At 33.6% G+C, this 24,662-nt stretch overlaps 1 protein-coding gene and 1 long non-coding RNA gene across 3 annotated transcripts; one reads left to right on the forward strand and one right to left on the reverse strand.

Annotated features, from left to right (window-relative positions):
* Positions 1–5,156: 5,156 nt before the first annotated feature.
* LOC110865024 (protein NLP2) lies at positions 5,157–9,526 on the reverse strand. The gene is made up of 4 exons (XM_022114212.2): positions 9,182–9,526; positions 7,032–7,585; positions 6,027–6,948; positions 5,157–5,932 (listed from the first exon to the last, which is right to left on the reverse strand). The coding sequence occupies exons 1-4, from the start codon at positions 9,321–9,323 to the stop codon at positions 5,481–5,483; spliced, it is 2,070 nt and encodes a 689-aa protein (XP_021969904.1). The 5' UTR covers positions 9,324–9,526; the 3' UTR covers positions 5,157–5,480.
* A 10,643-nt stretch (positions 9,527–20,169) lies between these two features.
* LOC118479733 lies at positions 20,170–21,949 on the forward strand. Of its 2 annotated transcripts, none has more exons than XR_004860333.1 (4): positions 20,170–20,269; positions 20,358–20,629; positions 20,743–21,147; positions 21,577–21,949. It is a non-coding gene; the product is annotated as an uncharacterized LOC118479733 (long non-coding RNA). The 2 variants fall into 2 exon arrangements; XR_004860332.1 differs by having other exon boundaries at positions 20,746–21,147.
* The last annotated feature ends 2,713 nt before the right edge of the window (positions 21,950–24,662 follow it).

A 24,662-nucleotide genomic window follows, 5' to 3' on the forward strand; every position in this document is an offset into this window, starting at 1 on the left:
TTCTAAATTTTGTGACTTAACACATTGCAACGTGCGTCTTTGGTTTAACGTTTTTACGTTTCGTTCTGAATTTTGCGAGTTAACATGATGCAACGTGCGTGTGTGGGTGAACGTTTTTACATCATCTATTTTTTCGTCGTTTGACAGGTTTAACATAACGTGCGGGTCCTAGATCGACTTAGTTATAATTAAAAAAATCCCCGCCACATTACGGCGGGTCGCAATCCTAGTTATTTTTAAACTTAAGTGTTTTGAAATTCTATACTTACACACCTATAACCAGTTTTTTAATATAAACCAAGAAAGCTTTTAGTGCATTATCGTTCGAACTATTATATATACATTGAAATTATTTAGCTTTAAAGTAAATATTTGATTTGTGAACCTTCATTGACGGATTACCCATAAATTGTATATGAATACGTCCGTGGTTGAAGGTCATTGATTTGTGGTGTCGGATTGTTTTCGGTTCAACCGAAACCTGAATTTTTGCTTGTTAATGGAGAAGTAATAATTAAAAAAAAAACTTATTTTTAGTCACGGGTCATTGTTGATCACCAACCTGACCAAACTTGTGATAAAAACTAATAACGTGATGTATATATTATATTATATACTAGTTCTCGTGTATTACACGGGTTGAACAATTTAAACTATATAATAAAATATTTCTTGTAAATGCAAATCAAAGACGGAGACATTTATATATATTTGATAAACAATGAAACTAATAATAATAGTAAAAAAATATCATACATGTGTATAGAGTCGTCTGTAAGAATTCATGTACCCTGTTTGAGCTCGAAAAAATATGTTCTTTCGTAATGTTTTAATATTATTATTTAATTTTAAAATAAAATGGGTATTGGGCTCAGTAACAGCATGTTTGGTTATGTTTTTTGAAACAACTTATAGACTTATTGGGGGTTTTTTAACATAGATATCGGTTTTTTTTTTTTTTTTTTTATAAAAAACACGTGCCCCTCGAAATCACAGACCCTGTTCGGTGGTCCTCCCCGCACACCCTTATCACCGCCCATGCATGTGTATACTCATTTAAGTAATCGATATACATTTGATGATATCCTATATTTTTTTGTATTCAATTAACATTTTTCTATTTAGTATTATTTGCAATTATTAACATTTTTCTAAATGTATATATAGAGTATGGATGTTACTGAATTTTTGAAGAATAATTTTTAATTTTGACATATATATATATTCAAACTTATAATTATATAATGTAGTCATGAATTTTAATAAAATCCAAAAAAGCGTGAAACCCTTTTCAAATTTCAATAAAAGGGTTATAATTATCAGATAAACATTTTTCTATTTAATATTATCTACAAATTAGAAGGTAAATTATTAGAAAATAAATATGAAAGAAAGGCGAGAAAACCCAAAAATAGGTGCATCCAATGAATGACACGTGTCACACATTGGTTTACTTTATTATATGTACAGATTTCATTATTTTTAGTTTTATTTTAATATTTAAATTTTTCTGTCTTAATAAACTCAAAAGACACCTTTGTCCCTCATTTAACAAAAACAAAAGACGGGGTTAAGTTAGTTGGACTAAAACGACAATGTCAAAAACTTTTTGAACCCACATGCGATAAATGAAACTTTTAGACTAAAGTGACAAAATGATCCAAACCTCAGGGACTAAAATGACTTTTTACTCTAAAAACAAACATATCGCAACCATATATTCGAAATTTTATAAAACGTGCAAAAAACAAGAATAAGATTTAGATTTTATAAAATTTAAGGGGAAAAAAGTTCATATTTTTATAAATGCTTATCTCTACATTTTTATTAAAAATATAAAGTTCACCGAACTATAACTGATATAATGTTATTCTGTTATTAATATTGCATTTATCTCTACGTTTTTATTAAAGATTATAAAAATATTTTCTATTAAAGATTACAAAAATATAAAGTTCACCGAACTATAACTGATATAATGTTATTCTGTTATTAATATTACTGCATAACATCTAAATATTAATAAAAGACTACAAATAATACCACATGGCATTGTCTCCTTCAACCTCATAAATTTATTTATATTTGTTTAATATATTTTTTAATATTAATAACCAATATATAATATCACTTATCTTTATCTTTATCCTTATCTTTATTTTAATATTATTAAATTCAATTAATAAGTAATAGTATTATAAATATTTAAATCTAATATCTAATAAATTATTAATATATCTTGAACTAATAGGAAAATAATTAATTCATAAATATTAAAGAGTAAATTGTCATTTTAGTCCCTGAGGTTGGGTCCAAATTGCCATTTTAGTCCAAAAAGTTTTTTTTCTCCTCTGGGTCCCTGACTTTTCCATTTTCTTGTCATTTTGATCACATTGTCTAACTCAGTCTAAAAATCTGGTTATAAACAGGGGTATTTTTGGTATAACTGTTGTGTATTGATAACCAGAGGTAGTTTACAACATAATTTACAAACCTCATAATGATTTAATGCAAAAAATATCCTTGATTATAACCTGGTTTTTAGACTAAGTTAGACAATGTGGTCAAAATGGCAAGAAAAGAGAAAAGTCAGGGACCCAGAGGAGGAAAAAAAACTATTTGACTAAAATGACAATTTGGACAAAAACTCAAGGACTAAAATGGCAACTTACTCAATATTAAACTAATCAAAGAATAATACAGATAGTAAATAAGTATTTAACAATTAACTAGAGTTTGCTTTATTAATATAATAGTTTATTCAAGTTTTACAAAAATAAAATTTTTAATTTTTTTGTAATTTATAGTGTTGTATCTCATGTATACGGTTTTTTTCTTTTTTCATTTCTAACCCAAAACTTTTACTCTTTTGCAATTTAGACCCTTTGTTTTTTACTTTTAACCGAAAGCTTTTCATCTTTTGCAATTTAATCCCAACTGTTTTTATTTTTCAGTTTTGGTCCACCATACTTTTCATCATTCCCAAGTTTTTCGTTTCGTTCTAAATTTTTTGAGTTAACGCACAACAACGTGCGTGTAGGGTTCAACATTTTTTCAAGTCTTTTTCCCGTTTGGCCCGTCGCAACACATCAATATTTCTTCATTTGACAAGTTCGTCGCAACGCGCGGGTCTTGGATTGACTTAGTTATTTTTTCTATGTTTTAAGTTTCGGTTTAACTTCTCTGCAACGAGCGTGCGTGATTCAAAGATTTTACATCTTCTTTTCGCTCGGCTTTATTTTTTTTTCCTTTTTATTTATTTTGTTTTTACGAGCTTTTCTGATGTTGGTGATCGCTGATAGTGGTATAACATTGGTACTGCTTGACACAGTTTTACGACAACCGCTGCAACGCGGGGGCTTAATACTAGTATATGTATAAAAGAATTTTAAATTTGTTTACCAAAGGTGCTTTTTAAAACTATAAACATGTTGGAAGAGGCGTGCCCCATGTCCCCATAGTTGTTCACTACAAAGAGTACAGACTCATTTACTCTCAAGTGAGTCTAAATTCCCATCAGTTGATAATAAGTAAAGGGTTCAGTTTACATGATACTGGACCGGTTCAGATAAAAAGAACTAAGTTCAGAGTTCCATAGGTGATAAAGCTTGAGTGGTTCACAGTAAAAGCCATATCTAAAGCTCTGGAGTGACCTCATCAAACAACACATTTCTTCAAGAATTGTATCATTTCGAAGCCTCCAAATTGCCCACCAAGCAACATATATAACCGACAACTTCACTTCTAACCACCATTCAACCAAATTCCAAATCTTCTTAACCGAGGCACACTCACCAAAAACATGAAAGGCGGATTCCAATCCATTAATGGGCATATAGTAGACGGAATATCAATCCCTTTAGTAGCTAGATTCATCCGAGTTGGCAGACGTTTTCCCACCCACAAATATTTATTTTCCGAGACAGATAAGAAAACCAATTAGTTTTCCTCTAAGCACTAGGAAGCATAAATTCATCGATACACTCCCATCACGCTTTGCGTCACTGAATAGTTCTTATACAATAGTGTACATCTAAAATGCATCGATCATAGGTCCAATTTATAGGCAACTTTTCCAATCTTTTCTAAAGATCAAATAGGGTCTAAAATACTTTGGACAAAGCTTTGAATACTTAGGACCCCCCCAATTGAAGACTGCACATAAGGCTGCAGTCTTAGACTCTTAGATAAACGCAATCACCAACTGTAAAGACTTTCACTTCTATGGTTGTCAGCATATTGTTTCATTCGATTTCGAGCTTGCGCCAAAGTTTGCTTTAGATGAACTATCATGGTCTCTTTGTCCCTATGTAAGACTTCCACAACCTCGGCAGCAGTATCATATAAAATGTAGGGAAATGAAAAAGCGGAGGAAAACCATATAATGCTTCAAAAGGACTGACCTTGATGGCAGAATGATAGGTAGTATTAGACTAGTGGGTATGGAGAGCCTCATCCCCAAGGGGATGGGCCGCCACGTCAGCGCCACGTAGGCTCGGCTTGGAGGGGATGGACCTAGGGGGTGGGGGATGAACCCCTTTATATATGTATGTAGAGATGTGTGTGTGTTAAGAGAGGAGAGAGGCACGGCTACACCGGCTGGTGGGAGTCGAACTTGCTGAGCCGACCCTATGGGGGGTGGTGTGGGGGACCGGCGCCGGGCCTCAGCCGGCCCCCATACCCACTAGTCTTATACCACCATTCAGCCAAGTTCAACCATTTTAACCACTTAGTAGGGGTCTGCATACATTTACACCTTAAGTAAGTTTCAAGGCAGCGGTTCAGAACTTCAGTTTGTCCATCACTTTAAGGATGGTACGAAGTAAAACAAGCTAGCTGCACCCCCTGAAGTCGTATGAATTCTTTCCAGAAATTGCTTTAAAAAATAGCATCTCTGTCTGAGATTGGTCATTGAAGAGCCATGCAATTTAAAGACGGTATCAAGAAATGCTTGATCCACTTGAGAAATGATGAGCTAATGGAATACCATTACAATAAGGCAAGACATGTAATAGTATCACATTTGGTTTCAAGCAAATAAGAAAGAAACTCCTTAAAAGAGAAGTTAATGATTCATAAGATCATCTATTCATCTAATGGGACATGACGAACAAAATCCGAAGACCGATTAATAATCATGTTGGACAAACAATAAATATCATTTATCTTCTCTTTGTTAATAAAATCGCCTTTTGAGAATCATTCGTATTTACTTTCTTCTTTGACTTCCATGTTACAAATAAAACATCCAGGAGCTAGTTTCTTCTTTGACTTCATATTAAAAAACACCCTTCTTTCACTTCATATTACAAACACAACAATAAGGATGGTGGAGTGGTATGCATCTGATTCCCTCTAGCAAAGGTCTCAGGTTTGAATCTTGCTTCCACCGGCTTCTGTCATACCCTCTTGTATCCAGCCCAGCGCAAGCTATGATTTACCCGATCCCGTTGTGGAGCCGTGCACTGGACCGATCTACTTTACTCACTGTGTGATCTTTTAAATGCTAATCGATCATCATCAGCCAGGTGGACGAATAATTTAATCGCGGTCTTACTAGCCAAAAACTCCAAGTCAGTGTCGCAGGTAATGAGCACCAGATCTTTCTCTTCGTCCTCGTATTTTATACTAAGCCTTTGACCCTTTGCATCCACCCTTTCTGCCACTTCCTTTTCCAGTTCCACCAACCCGGATGAAACACAAAATGGGAACTTTATCATATCACCTTTAAAACTCGCCTTCACCGTCAACAACCCCGTTTCTGAAATATGGCTCACACTCCGCGTTGAAGACTGTTGCAATTGTTTGTCTAACCATAATTCTTGTGACAGATTTGGGTCAGTAACTAAATCGCTTCTTTTGCTATGCTTTGGCACGGGCCAACTGGATATCCCATGCTCCCGACAAAAGCGCTTCAACGTAGACCTACTAACTGAAAAAGAGTAAACCGGACCAAAGTTAATGAGTATGTTAATTGAAATACGAAAAAAATGTACGAACAACCATAAACAAATAAGAGGACTTACCACCAAGGATTTCGGCGGTTTGGCCTAGTGGTTTTCCAATATGTTGCTCGACTGTCTCCATTGTCAGCGAGTCTATCTTACGTTTTCTGCTCTGTTTCGTCTTCTGCATACTTACATTGTCAGCGATAATACATTCGTGTTTATTGGGGTAAATATGTTTGGGTGACCGTTGGCTTGGGACATTTGCAGGGTCCGTTTTAGCAACATTTGCAGACAATGACTCCGAATCTGATGAATCTGTCTCAGGTGTCAAGGCGTTTGCCGATGTGGTAGAGGATATTGGAATAATATGAGGATTTGTATTTAAAGACAGACAACTAACATCCCTAGGCGGTTCAGTAACTTCTACAGGTAATAATATCTCACCCAACTCAAATCCCAGAGCGACTTCAACGCGCTGCTTCAACGTTTGCACCAAGTTCACAACGTGTCTGCTATCTTTATTCCCCAACTGTAGAAAGAACTCTAGCACATAGTCATCTCCATCATCACCTTCAACGCTATGCAAGAAGATTGTAAAGCAGCTGGTTAACCCGTTCATGCGTGCATAGTGTACCAAAGGATACTCTTCTTCACTTAATTCAGTCACATCTTGACAATAGTACGAACGGCGGTCTAACAACGCCTTTCCAACAAAGCCACGGGATTTATCCAAATGTTGCTCTCCACACGCTTTCCTGAAATGCCACAAACCCAAATCTCGAACATGAAACGGCAAAGCAGCCGTAGACATGCAGACTTTCCCGATGCATCTGGTGTCGAAACTACTACAGGTCTTCTCGATAACTTTATTATGGGAAACGTAACTACTGGTCGGGGACACAGTCCACGTCTGAGCAAGAGGTAAACTGTGTATGTCACACACAACTTTCAATATATCGCAGATTTTAGCCAACTCGTTTTGCCTGCGTTCACTGGGAACCTGCATATAAAAGCAACGTCCAATATAAGAATCCAAATAAAAAAAAAGATTCAAATAAGAACTCTCTAAAAGACCCAACTCACCTTTAAAGTAGGGTAATCAAATACTTGTGGGCTCGTCAGATTTTCCGCCTGCAGTGCTTTGTGAATTTGTTGAACCTCAAAGGCGTAACACATATACTTGACGGAGGTCAAAATCTCAAGCACACCAACACATGACCCTGTAGTAGAATCAAACACGGGTAAAGCCAAATAACCATGAAGCTTGCAACGGATCGCGCAGTCTTGTTGTGGAAAATCTTTCGTCTCGTACTCAGTTATATCAGAAGTCCACTCTGGCAATCCTCGCCTGAATACTCGTGCAGGAGGACTAACATCTTCTTCTTCATGATCCTTGTCCACAAAAAAAGTTTGATGCTCAGATTCCCGCCTATAAAAACAAAGTTCCTCACTGGCTACACCAAGACCAAATGGTTGATCTATGGTTGTAAGCATTTGGTGTTTGCCAACGCCACGAGGCGACCAAAACTGAACAAGAACATGTTGCTCACGGAACGTTAAGATCTTTAGTGCAGCTCTTATCTTATACGTTATTTCCTGATGATACGAGTAAAGTCTCTCTGTTCGCAGCTCGAAACCTATAGTTGGAACATGGTTTTTATTTGCAAGTTGGGACTTTAATAGATAATGTAAAAGTAAATGGATTCAATGTCAAAAAATTAAACAGATTTTAGGTAAATGTTGTACGAGAAAGCTACTTACTAGTAAATATTTTTGATGTTTTTTAGGACAAACGGGTTAGGTTGAGTTGAAATAACAGATGGAGCTCAAATTCACTTTTTTTGTTATACCCAAACTGTAAAACTAATTAGTTTGTTATCATCCTCTTGTTTAAGCACTCGTTAAAAAACATGTCAAACCTATGGGAACCACATTAACCTACCTTAAACACCATCTAAAAGTATAAACAAAACATTCAATTATATTATACTATGCTTGAAAATATAAATGTTGGTTCATTCTCACTGCCATCGCTAATTCATCGATTATATTGAAAAAACGTAAACAAGGGCAGTGGTGGCGGACCAGAGTTTATAATCTGCGGGGTGCGCTTCATACTTTTAAGGGGTGCGATCAGGATTTTAGCTTTAAATAATACAGTAATTATTTTTAAAGGGGTGGCCGCCCCTGGGTTGGCTGTAGGTCTACGCCTCTGGTGGGCAGACCTGTAGCGAAGCTTGGAGGGCCCGCCAGCCATAAAAGAAACTAGTGTACTATTTAGGCAAAAATCCCGACCGACACTCTGTTTTCCGAGTCTCATTTAACAGGGGAGAGGAAAGAAAAGAGATAAAAATATGAAAAAAAACCATGTTTCCTTTTTACACTGTGTTTCAGAGTTTACTAATGAAAGGAAAGGAAAAGAAACAAAAAGAAAGTAAAAATATTTTGTGTTCCAGAGTTTCATTTAAGGAATGAAAAGAAAGGAAATGAAAGGAAAACTAAGCTAAATTCTTTAGTTTTTCTTTCCTTCCAATTTGGGGGGAAGTGGTGGGAAAGGAAAGGAAAAGAAACAAAAAAAAAAAAAGTAAAAATATTTTGTGTTCCAGAGTTTTATTTAAGGAAGGAAAAGAAAGGAAATGAAAGGAAAACTAGGCTAAATTCTTTAGTTTTTCTTTCCTTCCAATTTGGGGGGAAGTGGTGGGAAAAACATCTTTTTTTTTTCCTTTCTCGTCCTTCCCTTTTTCACTTTTACTTTCTTTTCTTTTCCCTCGTTAAGTTAACTCAGGAACAGAGAAGGATAGAAGGAGAGGGGAAAGTAAAGAAAATATGTACGTATATCTATCCTCAAAAATCGAAGAGATTAGAAGAGAAAATCTTGTTAATTACTAAATTACCCTCATATCTAATTAAAATGTTTTATGTTTAAAGGGTATAATGGTAAAATTATTTATTTCTTTTCTTTTCTCCTAACTCGAGAACAAATAAAATGTTTGATTTCTTCTCTTTTCCTTTACTTTTCATTAAACTCGGAACACGAAAAAAATCACATATTTTCCTTCAAATTCTCTCTTAATTCATTTTCCTCCCCTCTGGTTAAGCGTTCCGATGGCACCTTAAATAAATCCTGGGTGGTGGTGCCTAGTTGGCAAGTTGAACTCTGATAGATATTGTAAAAGTAAATGGAAAAAACAGAAGTATTGAAGCTAAAAATGAAATTGGGAAGAAAAACATACAGGTTGTGATGGATTGAGAATGAGAGGGTTCATCAAGTGGTTCTTCGTTTGCAGAAACCCAGAGAGGGGTCAAATATCTGGAGTCACCAGACAACTGAACTGTTGGTTGTTCTAATGAGATCTTGTACCACAGCATTCCCATTACCTGAACCAGAACTTAATGATCTGTTGGTGGCAGTGTGAATATATGCTGCTTGACTGGACGAAGAAGACACGAAGAAGAAATCATGAAGATTCGATACAAGTGTTTTCAACACGAATTTCAAATCAGTGTCGCAGTTCCGCAGATTCGCCGAAACCGCAGCGATGTTAACCGTATGCTGCCGTTGAACCTCTTTTATATCTGACTATATTTTTATATGTTGTTATTATTATTATTATTATTATTATTATTATTATTATTATTATTATTATTATTATTATTATTATTATTATTATTATTATTAAAATGTCATTTTCTGTCTTCGACTTTTGTGATTTTTGTCCAAACGTTTGTCCTTTCGCATCTGAATCCAAAAAGTTTGAAATGTTGTCGTTTTCATTCGACTTGTTAATTTCATCCATTTTTAACATTAAGTTAGAGATAGATCTATTTTAATTAAAATGACAAAAAAATACCCTTAAGGTTAATAAAATGGATAAAGATAAAGTATCGGATGAAAATGACAATATTTTAAATCTTTTGGATTCATATGCAAAAAAAAACAAATTTTTGAACAAAAGTCATAAAAGTGGCTAGACCTTAGGGATGAAAATGACATTTTACTCGATATTAAAAAAGAGTAAGAAATAAATTGAGTGATGATTTTTTTAATAATAGTTTTATCCACGTTTAAACTACTCCAAAATTTCGTCCACATTTTAATAAAATGTTCTGGGAAATTCTAAAAAACACTAGTGTTTAATTAATCTAACCGATACTAATATTCGTTTTTATAGTTTTCGATAAGTGAAAAGCACATGTTGATAGGCTTTTGGTCATATCACGACTTTCCTTTTTGGGTTTTTTTTTTTTTTTTTTCGATGAGTGAAAAACACATGTTGATAGGCTTTTGGTCATATCACGACTTTTCTTTTTAGGTTTTTTTTTTCAGTAGCTATAGCAAATGTCGATACCGTAGTGAACCAAGCTAATACCTATCAAATTTCCGCCGTGTAACGCGAAGAAATCCCACTAATTTTTTATAGTTTTTCATATATAATAATTTTATATCAACCATTTGAGTGAGAACTCAAACAAAAGAAGTTTGTTCTTTCCGTTTTTCTTGGTTTCTTTTCTCACGTTGATGAAATAAAGAGAAGTTGAGGCTTTCAAAAGCGAAACTTGTAATTGAAACATGTTTTATGCCTTTTAATTTATGTGTTATTTTGACGGTAAGGTGTTTTCTTTCTTTTTAAGTGACGAATGGTTCGAACTATTGAAAGGTGTATGTATTATGAATAGTAATAATGGTAGAGGATCCTGTACATCAATTCAGAAGTGTGAGAAAGGTATTATAACACTATATAAAACCATATAAACACCGTATAATACTATGTAACACCATATAACACTATGTAACACTATATTTTGTCTGATAGCAGGTCTATGATAGATGTATAGTGTTATATATTGTTATATACTGTTATATAGTGCTACATAGTGTTATATGGTGTTACATAGTGTTATACGGTGTTTATATGTTTTTATATAGTGTTATAATACACTTCTCACACTTCTGAATTAATGTACACTATCCCTACTCTAGTAATAATTACTATTTAGGAGTAGGTTAGTTTGTTATTATTATTTTTTAATCTCACTAGTTTATTATCCAGGAGTAATACAATTATATGAAATATTTTAACCCATGACATTATAGGCTACTGACATTTTGAGGGTGACATAAGGCTTAGGGACTATTAGGTCCTGGGTTCGATCCCCATAAGAAGTTTTTTCCCAAATTTATATGGTTTCTTTCTGAATTTGTGTATAGTTATATTTGCCGTTCAAAAAAATATGGAATATTTAATGTAATTATTTACGTAGAAATAGAATAAAGAAAAAAAATATAACGTTTTCTGTAAAATTATTGGTTCTTTCTTAAATATATTTAGACTAGGTTACAACCCCGTGTATTACACGGGTTTAAGTTAATAAAATATTAAATTATTAAATAAGAAAAAAATAGAAACATTGGAAAAAGAAATAGTAAATAAATGAAATATTCATAAAGTAAATATTACTAAAGAATAATAAATAGCTAAGAAACAACAAGCGGAAATAATTTCATTTAGTTACTATTAACTTTCTTATTTTAAATTTTTTACCTTAATATTCGACCTTTAAATATATATATGTTAAACTAATCAATATTTTTTGTTAGATTTGGAAGTGTATTATAACACTATATAAAACCATATAAACACCGTATAATACTATGTAACACCATATAACACTATGTAACACTATATTTTGTCTGATAGCAGGTCTATGATAGATGTATAGTGTTATATATTGTTATATACTGTTATATAGTGCTACATAGTGTTATATGGTGTTACATAGTGTTATACGGTGTTTATATGTTTTTATATAGTGTTATAATACACTTCTCACACTTCTGAATTAATGTACACTATCCCTACCCTAGTAATAATTACTATTTAGGAGTAGGTTAGTTTGTTATTATTATTTTTTAATCTCACTAGTTTATTATCCAGGAGTAATACAATTATATGAAATATTTTAACCCATGACATTATAGGCTACTGACATTTTGAGGGTGACATAAGGCTTAGGGACTATTAGGTCCTGGGTTCGATCCCCATAAGAAGTTTTTTCCCAAATTTATATGGTTTCTTTCTGAATTTGTGTATAGTCATATTTGCCGTTCAAAAAAATATGGAATATTTAATGTAATTATTTACGTAGAAATAGAATAAAGAAAAAAATATAACGTTTTCTGTAAAATTATTGGTTCTTTCTTAAATATATTTAGACTAGGTTACAACCCCGTGTATTACACGGGTTTAAGTTAATAAAATATTAAATTATTAAATAAGAAAAAAATAGAAACATTGGAAAAAGAAATAGTAAATAAATGAAATATTCATAAAGTAAATATTACTAAAGAATAATAAATAGCTAAGAAACAACAAGCGGAAATAATTTCATTTAGTTACTATTAACTTTCTTATTTTAAATTTTTTACCTTAATATTCGACCTTTAAATATATATATGTTAAACTAATCAATATTTTTTGTTAGATTAGGTTTTTTAAAGGTTCACACAAAATCAACCCATACCTCAAATATATTTTTATTTATAACTTATAATGTTATTTTTTGTTTAAAGCTTACCAGAATTAGATTTTACGAAAGCGTTTTTATATTAGATTTATAGTGATGACCATTATTTCATAAATAAGCTAATTTTAAGCCTTTAATGACGGAAATTTATTTAAATTCAGTCCAGGACTATTTAAACATGATTATTTATTGTTATTTAAAAAAAATAAACAGTTTTCATTATTGAAACCATTAGATCCATATAATATACAAGACTATAACATAATATTTAATAAAATGACAAAAAAAAATTAAAAACCTAACTATATATACAATTTCTTAAAATAAACTAACAAACTATAAGTAAAAAACCTTAATTTAATTATGCCCTCTAATCATACCGTCCTGTACGATAGTATTAATTAATAATAATATCATTTTTTTAAGGGAAAGAATACTATTTAATTATGCCCTCTAGTCATACCTTAATGATTTTTTCTACTTAAATTGATAGAGAACATATAATTTATGTTATTTAAATATCTAGCAATATGGCTTATTTTTAGGAATAGAATAACAATAAGATGATTATGATTATTTTTATTTTTATTTATTTGTATCGATACACAACATATAATTTATGTTATTTAAATATCTAGGAATATGGCTTATTTTTAGGAATAGAATAACAATAAGATGATTATGATTATTTTATTTTTTTATTTATTTATTTTTTTAGGTGAGAAACATAAATTAAGAGTGATTGAGAGATTGACATGTGTCCTCAATCAGGTTTCTTTTATTATATGTATAGATAAGCGTAAAATATATAATTAGTCGACAATGTAAGAGTGTATATGAAAACAATATTTAAAAATAAAATTATTAGAAAATGTTATTATTTTTAAGGGAGAGAATCAAATAGGAAGTTTATTTTGGCTAGTAATGATAGGAAACAATAAGATTATGACATGTGACAAAAGTTAAAATAAAGAGAAAGAGTATTTTAGTCAACAATCTTCTCTCTTTTTCTCTTTGTAACTTCAAAATCCACCATTTTCAAAACCCATCATCTTCAACATTTTCTTCACTTTCTATTTCAATAATCACTACATTATACTATGATTTTCGTCACCAATCAATGATTCAAGCACCCAATCAACGTGTTTTCAACTTTTTTAAAGAAACCCAGTTTAATTTCATACAATATCTCATTTTTTCTCGTGATTTTGAAGCGAATCACTCTATTTGTTTGATTCGATCGCTGATAAGTGTTTCTAGCATTCAAATTTCGTCAGTCGTTGAAGAAATCTGAAGAAATCGTATTCGATCTATGTAAGAAAATTTTGAATTGCATTTTTACGATCTGGTTTTTGAATTGAGTCATTGCGTTTTACAAAGGAATGAAAAAACAGTTTTTTTTTTTTTGTATTTTCAGTCCACTGCGTTTTAGAAATAACACATTTTACTGTATTTTAGTCCATTGCGTTTTAGTTAAAACAAATTTTATGTGTTTTTAGTCAATTGCATTTTAGAAAAAAAAAAACACTTTCTTTTGTGTTTTTATCTATTGCATTTTAGGAAAACACATTTTTATGTGTTTTTTGGTTTTATGCGTTTTAGAAAAACACATTTTGAAGTGTTTTTAGTCCATTGTGTTCTAGGTAAAACACATTTTTATGTGTTTTTAGTCTATTGCGTTTTAGAAAGAACACTTTCTTTTGTGTTTTTAGGCCATTGCGTTTTAGAAAAAAAAAAAAAAGACAATTTTATGCGTTTTTCGGTCCATTGTGTTTTAGAAAAACAAATTTTGAAGTGTTTTTAGTCCATTGCATTTTACGAAAAAACACATTTTTATGTGTTTTTATCCAATGCATTTTAGAAAGAACACTTTATTTTGTATATTTAGGCCATTGCGTTTTAGAAAAAAAGACATTTTTATATGTTTTTTAGTCCATTGCGTTTTAGAAAAACACATTTTGAAGTGTTTTTAGTCCATTGCGTTTTAGGTAAAAAAACTTTTATGTGTTTTTGGTCCATTACGTTTTAGAAATAACACTTTCTTTTGTGTTTTTAGGCCATTGCGTTTTAGAAAAAAAAAACATTTCTTTGTGTTTTCTGGCCATTGCGTTTTACAAATAAGACATTTCTTTGTGTTTTTTGTTCGTTGCGTTTTTTGTTCGTTGCGTTTTAGAAAAAAATATTTAACGTTTTTTGTCTATTGCGTTTTACGCAACTGGGTTTTTGAAAAAAAAAGATGGAAAATATAGCAACAGTATACTCGTTTTAAAGATAAAAAAAACGCTCGTTTTTTGTTGCAATTTTTTATAAAAAAAATAATGTCGTATGAAAGATTTATTAACGTTTAAAAGGGGGGGATTGGAGGAGAGAGAAACTATTTTCTTGGATTGACTAGAATGCCTCTAGACAAACCCATGCGTCTCCTTTTTTCCTTCAACTAGCGGTAAGACCCGTGTGCAAACACGGGTCGTTTCCTAGAAAACCATGCATAATACATTAAACAAAGAATCACTATATATTTTTTTAAAGGGAATTACTTTCCCCAATGTTCATATCTGTTGGAAATGTGTTTATTAAACTTCGATACAAAAGCTGTAAAACATCAAATGAATATACTAACAAACTTAAAATCTTTACTTTGAAAAAAATCAATACATGAAATACAACTTGACTTTTAACAAACATTAACTACGATCAAACAGCCTAATAAACTCCTAACATCTGCTATTAGCATAAGCACTGTTACATTGTTAACCTCTGTTGAGCAGCATCTGTTGAATATCATCTGTTGGTCTTTAACATCTGTTGAGCCATAGCAGACCTTTGCTTCTTCAGATTTTGTCTTCATCAGCAGAGTTTCACTTTGGCAGACCTTTGGATCAGCAGACTTTATCTTCAAGCAGATGTTCTCTTTTGACAGACTTTAGCTTTGGCAGACCTTTGGAGTAACAGATGTTGAGTCTTTGTCACTAGGAGGAGCAGATAAACAATTTAATAGACACATAAATTATGCAAGTCAAGCAACTGGCTTTTCCAAAGTCAAACCACTGTTTGACCAAAGTCAAACCACTGTTTACATAAAAGCAACCACTGTTTTATCCACAAAACACTGTTTTAACCCAACATCGATTTTGAACATCTGTTTTCATCCATCTGTTGACTTTGGTCAATAGATGTATCAACAGATGTATCAACAACAGTGGTTTTAAACTGATGAGCATTACTTATGAAAAATAATACAAAATCATATTGAAGAAATGCACTTACTTTGGCATATCAGGATCATCGACGTCTCCATCGTTATAACCACCATCACCTTGATGCTTAACCATTTGTAGTTTATCATTTTGCTTCTTTCTCAAGTTCCCTTGTTGAAACTTTCACCTGTTGAAGAGAATAGCAATATGAATCCATAATAAATTAAACAAAACATGGAACTGAACATGCAGCATGAATGCATGAGTTGGAAGAAAGGTGCATACATCTTTAACTGGAATCACATCCTTAACGCTTTCATTTGCTTCTTTTTTCTGATCTCATTGATTTTCTTGGTTTGTGTTGAACTCCAACCGGCTTTTTCTAGATAAAGTGAAGATTTGTACACTATGATGCTAACTTTAAAATATTTCAGATAAAGCGAAGCTTTATGCCTTAAAAATAAAAGATAGAATGAAAAATACCTTACCGAAATTGGACATTGGCTGATTACCGAAACTAGACATTGGCTGATTACGTTGCACATCGTCTTCAAAATCATGCCCTTGTTTCTCTAATTCTTTCTCTAATCTATCGATATGAGTTTCAAGTTCAGCGTTTATATCCAACGTTTTCGAGATTTCAAAAGCTTGATTCATTATCTTTTCTTCTAATCTCTTCACTTGGAGTTCGTATTCTTTAATCGTTCTTAAAGAAAATGGTTGAGAGGTTGGTTTTAACACAATAACACGGTTCTTTTAAAGCAGATTTTGCACCTATACATGTCTATGCAGTAGTTGTACGGCAGGAGATAATCTCCCTTTTTCACTAAATTTTTCTACAATAGATACTTACAAAACTAATATCTCCATGAAGCTAGAACACACTGTTTTCAGCGAACTTAAAACGCTTCTGAACCTGTGATGTCAGCTCCCTTATTCTCCTTCCCTCTCACCTGCATAAACAGATTGAAGAATACATTAACCAATGTGACATTTTTTGTCAATTTTAGTGCATAGATTATGTGACATTTTTTTGTTTATTAAAGTTCAAATATCTCACATTGTGGCTTCACAATTCTCGGGCCGAAAGTAAGCCTTAAGTTCTTCCATCATTATAATATTTTGATAAATATACAGGTGATCTAAAATTAGTTAGACTCGACAATCATACGAGTGCCTTTAGCATTAATGAACTTTAAGAAGCTATCTGATATAACTTTGGCAAATCCAGGATTTGTTTGAACACAAACCTTAACTGCCTCAAAAGGGCAAAGGGAAATTCCAGCAATAAGTTCTGTAGATGCAGAACCTGCAAGGTAGATTAACAACACACTGCAATACTCTAAGGCTTTGTATAATAAATTTAATAATATTATTCCGTACATCAAATGCTTAACAACACACTGCATCAAGCCACAATACATAAAGCTACACAACAGGCGAAAAAACCTCTGACCTAGATCGCTCGTAGACAGAGAAGAAGTCCAACAATTCGGCGGTTTCACAATCAAATGCTCGAACTGGATGAGATACTTCGATGAAGACGAAGATGAGTACAGGAACATGGGTATCAAGAAACCCAATCAATAGAAACACAAAACCTAAATTAGAAACCCAATCAACAGAAACTCAAATCAATTTAAAACAAAAACTTACTTTATACTCAACGATTTCTTCATCGGATGAAGACGAAGATGAGTACAGGAACATCGGTATCAAGAAACCCAATCAATAGAAACACAAAACCTAAATTAGAAACCCAATCAATAGAAACTCAAATCAATTTAAAACAAAAACTTACTTTATATTCAACGATTTCTTCATCGAATGAAGACGAAGATGAGTACAGGAACATCGGTATCAAGAAACCCAATCAACAGAAACTCAAATCAATTTAAAATATCAGCAGCTGAAGTACAACTCCGAAAGATCACCGGAGATAAGAATCGGTTTATCCGGTGAGAGTGTGTGCGAAATTAGCATATCAGATTTCACAACCAGCTTTGTTGATGAAAGCCATGGTTCCTTGAAAGTGAAGCCCAGCTTTGTTGATGAAAGTGAAGCCCAGCTTTGTTGATGAAAGCCGTGAAAGTCGGCTTCGAAGTCTTCCCTGTAAACATATTTATTTTGGATTTGAAGATGAGAATGGATTGATTTTAGAGAGAGAAAATTAATCGGAGCCCAGATTTTGTATTTTAGAGAGAAAGTTGTGAGAGAAATGGATTGATTTCTGAAAGTGAAACTCAGATTTTGAATTTTAGAGAGAGAGAGAGAGTTGAGCTTTTGATAGGTCAGTTGTTTAAATTTTGAATCTGGAGCCATGTTTAAATTTTGAATTTGGAGCCATGATTTTGAATTTGGGCAGTGGTTTGGATGAACATCAGCGGTTGCCCTTTTGTATTAACATCAGTGGTTTGCCCTTTTGTATATGTCATCAGAGGTTTAGAAGGCAAAGGTTTGAAAAGGTGAAAGTGGGCCAACTTTGAATTTTAAAGTCTTTATATATTAGCCTTTATGATATAATAATGACATAAGAAAAGTCTTGTTGGACATGCTCTCCTGTTGACACATCAACTTTTCTTATGTCATTGAGATTTCTTCTTTTAAAGAAAGTATAGATTTCACTTATTTAATCTTAACCCTTGATTAAATAAATAGATGATCAAGATTACTTCCTAGTCTTCCTACCCAAATAAACTTTCTATTATATCCTAACCCTTATTTTTAAACTTAAGCGTTTTGAAATTCTATAATTAACTACCTAAAAACAGTTTTTTTAATATAAACCAAGAAAGCTTTTAACGCATGATCGTTCCAACTAGAGATGAGCAAATTGTATCGGGTGACGGTTTGAAATCAGTAACGAATTTTCCGAACCGAAATATTTTTGGTACCGATTCGGTATTGACTTTTAGGTTATTTCGGTATGGTACCGAACCGTACGTGTATTTTAAGTACCGGTACCGATATCCATTTTTGAAGATTTTTGATACCGAGCTCATTCTTAGTTCCAACTGATATATCCATTGAAATTATTTAGCTTTAAAGTAAGTATTTGATGTGTGCACCATCATTGACGGATTACCGATAATTCTACATGAATACATTCGTGGATGAAGGTCATTGATTTGTTGTGTCTAATTATACATATATTAAAAAACAAAGCCAATGAATAGTAACTACTCCATTATATTATTGTATATATACAGTTTTATTTCATCATTTCACACATTTGGGCATTTGTTAAAGTGGTTGGTATAAGAGCATTCACATTCAAAGAACTAAATTGTGAGTGTGGGGTTTTTAAAATATAAAGAGTATAAGAAATGGTTGTGAGTGGAGGAGAGAGAAAATGTTACTGTTCATCTGTATATTTGGGGGGACACTGTTCATCCACTATAATTTTTTAATATATATTAAAAGTGGTTGTGAGTGAAGGAGAGAGAAAAATGTAATGATAAAGGTATAAAAATATTATTTAATTGAAAAGGAGAGAGAAAAAGTATTTGTTTTTAGTGGAAATATATTGATATAGGAGTTGTTTTTTAGTGGAATGTATGTATAATTATAGGGGGCTGGATGTGAATGCTCTAACCTGTTTTAACACAAAAAACAACGACAGTTCGATCCCTCTTTTTCCTCTTCCCTTTTTAGAGGCCACGATACCCTGATAACACCAAGACACAGCTCTCCACCCCAGTTTCATCTTTAGAAACCCTAACGGCTTTCAGAGAGAGCGAGAGACGACAGGTGGTATGGCACCACCACCGGAAACACCGCCATCATCTCCAATCGCACCACCACATCTAACTATGTGCCATTACATCTTCTTCTTCGCTACCTCTACGAACCCGCCGACGTAGATGATCGGAGTTGGTCGGCTTTACGGCGTGCTCTTTCTCTATTTCTACTTTTCATGTTCAGGTTTGTTCTTCGATTTTCAACTTTAGTTATCTGAATTTGATTTTATTGTTGGGTTTCTATATGATTTTGAGTGTTCTTTTGGTTATATTAGGGTTCCGGCGAACTGATTCAAGGTGTGTGTATGTAATCTGAGTAGATCAGTCTTACCTACGGCAACTGAGAGACACTAGGTGAGCCATTTATCACTTTATATCCTCCCGATCAGAATTCCGGCAAGCCCCTTTGGGCTTGCATGTTTCGTTTCTATTTAGATCTACAAGCAAGAACTAATTTTTATTGGATTGGAGTTTAATACGATGGTTCTTCTGAATTCCTGCAACCTTTGGATCTCGAATGGTTTTGTGAGATGATGTTGAGCAGCAAATGACGATGGTGATAGTTCAAATGGTACATCAGGGGCTGCTATAGATAGTTTTAGATCATGGCCAACCTCATTCAACACGAACAAATCATAACTCTGAGCACATGAACGGTATTAAGACATTCCCGACAACTTGATTACTTGATCATATTTTTTATGTTAATTTTAAATCAAACTGCATTTGTTGTTTCACCTTCCAGGCAAGGGGTGAGCCGTGAGCGATTGAATCTAATAACATCCATACGGGCGGGGTTTCAACTAGGAGGCATTTGGAGATTGAAGATATAATAGCATATTGGCAGAATATGATTTAGGTATAATCAGTTTTGGAATTTATCTTTTTTAGTTTTTTTAATTTCTATAAGTTCCTTTTTAGTTTCTCATTTGTTTGCAAGCATGCAGTATTTGGATTTTGGAGAGAGAGAGATGAGGAGAGAGAGCTTAAAAAGGGTCGCTGGCCAGATCAATAAGAGTGTAAGGAGGTGCTTTTACCTCCATTGTCACTGCAATCGCTAAAGCTCTCCAGATCCAAAACACCCTCATCGAACACTAGGGTTCAAAATTGCCTTAAATCGAAGGCCCATCGGGATTACGAATGACGAAATCAGAAACGCTCTTCGAACGATGATAAGTGGAAATCGATGATGGTGGGTTGTAAGGATGTCGGCAATCTGGTAAGCATCTAGATTTAAATTACGGTTTCTTATGATTATAATTTTTGTGTTTGTGTTTACGATGAGGGTTCTGTATTGATGATGAAGCTTATTGACCGGAGGTGGTTTTCCAGCAGATGGGGTAATTCTAAGAAGAAATAGAGAGAGAGAGGGGTCGCGCTAGCGGTTACCGGAGGGTGGAGGCAATCTTTTGCGTAGATCGGTTTATCCAAGGAGAGTATGGAAGACTCAGTACCATCATCGATGGATAGTTTTTCAACCTGTTCTCTTTACAGAGCCATTTAAACCAGCGTTTGTTCCCGATAGCAACACCAACACTACTGTCCGCCACCACCAACCTGTGCCATCGATCACCATTGTTGTCGTCTCCGGTAGCCGTTGTAAACAACCCAACCCCATGACCCCTCGCCACTACTGCCTACCATCTCCGTCACCTCCTTCGCAAGCGGGACAAGAAGAGGCAGCCATGTGGACGCGCTCACAAGCGTATCCAGTATAACCGCCATTCATCACTGCCGGTATTAATTCTCTCAATTTTCTCCATTTACTTTGCTTCTTTAAACATTTTTTAGTTCATCTGTTTTGAAGTGAATGTAACAGATGCACTGTCTTTTGTTGATTGAAGAATTTTAATCAAGGACAACTTAGTTGTTTTGAAAATTAATCAGGTGATGGAATCAGTTTAGTGATTTTGCATGTTTTATTGGTTATGCAACATATATGATGATTATTGTACTTAATCTTTGAATAGAATTTAGATTTTAGATAATAGCTTCAGCCATCTTTGCTTCAAAAGACTTGCTTAAACTATTTAATTATGTTAAAGGATCATATTTACAATTTTACATAGGTGTTAGCAATTCTTTTAGGTCTGAGATCATTCTATAAAACAAACACTCATTGTTAATTCTAGATTTTAACACAGACATTTGAATTTGATTATACAGGTAAAGTTCACGGATCATTGGTGCGTGCGGGCAAGGTGAGAGGCCAAACCCAAAAGTCGCCAAGCAGGACAAGAAGAAGCAGCCTTGCGGACGCGCTCACAAGCGTATCCAGTACAACTATCGTTTGTCACGGCCAATGTTAATTCTCTCATTCCTTAATTTATTTGTTTTCAAGATAACACAATTAGAATGAGTTACCTGCCCAGCAACCGGCACTAAACCAACAGTAATAACTACCCAGCAACCGGGATGGAGTGGAATCTAAATTTAATTTTAAAAGTTTTTGGTTCTCCCATAATTTGTTAGAATTAGAATCCAAATTTCGTTTGTTTGGTTGAGAAATGATATTGAAATGTATTCACTTAATGGTGAACTTGGTTTGCGACTTTGTCCCGCCGGCGCAACGCGCGGCGGGCAAAAATCTAGTGTTTTTAAAAACAAAATCATCATGGCAAACGTATTCGATGACCAACTTCTTTGGCAATGGAAAGGTAACGATAAAAAAAAATAACTTTTTTAGTCACGGGTCATTGTTGGTCACCAATCTCAACAAACTTCTGACAAAAATTAATAACTTATGCGAGGAAGTTTCACTCCGACACACCCACTTTCATATATCAGTAGAGCATTCTCATCAAATCCATCAAATTATACATACATTCCATTAAAAAACAACTTCTATATCAATATATTTTCACTAAAAACAAATATTTTTTCTCTCTCCTTTTCAATTAAATAATATTATCATTACATTTTTCTCTCTCCTTCACTCACAACCACTTTCAATATATATTAAAAAAATTATACTGGATGAACAGTGTCCCCCTAAATATACAGATGAACAGTAACATTTTCTCTCTCCTCCACTCACAACCATTTTTTATACCCTTTATAATATAAAAACTACCCCTCACATATTTTGATGGTTTGGATGAGAATGCTCTTAGACTAGAAGGTATGGTGAGACCCATCCCCATGAGGATGGGCCGCCACATCACCGCCACGTAGGAAAGGCTTCAAGGGGATGGACCTAGGGGATGGGGGATGAGCCCCTTTATGTATATATATGTATGTATGTATAAGTTATTGTGAGAGAAGAGAGAAGAAGGTGGCCCGTCCTCTCCGTCTGTGGGGAGCCGAACTTGCCGTGCCGGAACCAGGGGGGCGGTGTGGGGGACTGGCGCCGGGTCTCAGCCGGCCCCCATACCGCTTAGTCTTATTGTCTTTTAATATAAACTAGTGGGATTTTACCTAGTGGTGAAGCTTGAAATTTTTTACGGGGGGTCGAAAACGTATATACCCAAAATTTTCTATAGAACCGGGGGGTCGAAAACGTATACACCCAAAAATTTCTATACGAAAACTACATGGCCAAAAAGTTCGGGGGGTCGGGCGCCCCTCCCGGCCCCTTCAAAGCATCGCCCCTGATTTTACCATGCTACGCGGTGAAAATTTGGTCGGTATTAATATTGGTGTGTTATTGTACCGATACTCGCTATAGCAACCGAAAGAAAAAAAAAAGAAAATAAAGTCTTTATATACTCAAAAAATATCAACATACATTTACGTCGATAAAAAGCCATAAAAACAGAAATCGGTACCAACTCCAATAATTTTGATGCCGGTGCTGATGTTGTTCGGTTGGAATCAGATCGTTTCATCATAATATTGGTATGACACCGACACTTGCTACAACTTACGATATTTTTGAAATAAACACATTGCAACGATATATTCAAAATTTTATAAAAAGTGCGAAAAACAAGAATAAGATTTAGATTTTATAAAATTGAAAAAAAAGTTCATATTTTTATAAATGCTTCTCTACCTTTTGATTAAAGATTATAAAATTATAAAGTTCATTGAACCATAACTAATGTAATGTTATTCTGTTATTAATATCAGCATACACGTATAAAAGAATTTAAAATATTTTAAACAATACGTATTTTTTTAACTATAAACATGTCGGAAGAGGCATGCCCTGTACCACCTAGTTGTTCACTACACAGAGTACACACTCATTTGCTCTCAAGTGAGTCCAAAATCCCATCAGTTGATAATTAGTAAAGGGTTCACTTTTCAGGATACTTGGACCGGTTCAGATAAAAAGAAAGACAATTTCATAGTTCCATAGCTGATAATTAGTAAAGGGTTCAGTTTTCTAGATACACGTTTAATTTTCTTTGAAATTGCTGATGAGGTGATACATACATGTTTGATTTGAAATAAAATTGGTTGGGCTCAATTTACATAATGAAGAGTCAGGAGTCTAGTCAATTGACCTGATATATTAACCTACCGTAACCCTTGGGACAATCAACTTCTTTTTATTGGACAAATTTCGTGACTATTTTGCAAACTAATTTTTTCTAAATTGTAAAATTACGTATGATATACTTTATTGACCCCAAAGTCACCTTAAAAAAGTTTATTAGATTTTATCACCTCTAACTATAAGTTATTGGCTCCTGTCACCCCCAACTATCATTTTGACGCCCGTCATCCTCAACTTAACACTCAGTATGTTCTGTCACCACGTCGTTAACTAATCACTAACTTTTGATCCTGTTACTATACTTTTGGGGGTGTCAAAGAGATCTTAGAAAAGTTTTAGGGATCTTAGGACACCCCGAAAAGTATAATAACATGATCAAAAGTTAGTAATCAGTTAACGACATGGTGACAGAACACACTAAGTGTTAAGTTGGGGGTGACGGACATCAAAGTAACAGTTAGAGGTGGCAGCGGCCAATAGCCAATAATTTAGGATGATAAAATCCAAAAACCTTTAAAAAATGATATTAAATATATTCATCCAAGGAGAAAAAATATTGCAATATAAAATTATATATTTTTCATCTTACTTACACTTTAAGAATTTACACTCAAGTAAAAAATACTTCTTGTTGCACTAGGTGTGAAATAGGTACACGTTATGTATTAACTAGTTTTTGCCTCCGCTCGTGTTGTAAGGCACTAAGCCGAATATTTCTCTCTCATAACATGTACGTCTATATTTTAGTTACTTGTACATATTACTCATAACATGATCTCAAAAAAATTACATCGAGTCAATCAATTAA

The sequence above is a fragment of the Helianthus annuus genome, chromosome 6 (genome assembly GCF_002127325.2).
Source record: "Helianthus annuus cultivar XRQ/B chromosome 6, HanXRQr2.0-SUNRISE, whole genome shotgun sequence".
NCBI classification, from domain to species: Eukaryota; Viridiplantae; Streptophyta; class Magnoliopsida; order Asterales; family Asteraceae; genus Helianthus; species Helianthus annuus.

What these genes read in the sequence shown, in the direction of transcription:
- LOC110865024 (XM_022114212.2), bottom strand. Translation starts at nt 9,323, where the DNA reads ATGGGAATGCTGTGGTACAAGATCTCATTAGAACAACCAACAGTTCAG. An exon ending in TTCTCAATCCATCACAACCT is followed by an intron (nt 7,586 to 9,181) that starts GTATGTTTTTCT and finishes TTCCAACTATAG; the next exon opens with GTTTCGAGCTGCGAACAGAG. An exon ending in AACCGCCGAAATCCTTGGTG is followed by an intron (nt 5,933 to 6,026) that starts GTAAGTCCTCTT and finishes ACTCTTTTTCAG; the next exon opens with TTAGTAGGTCTACGTTGAAG.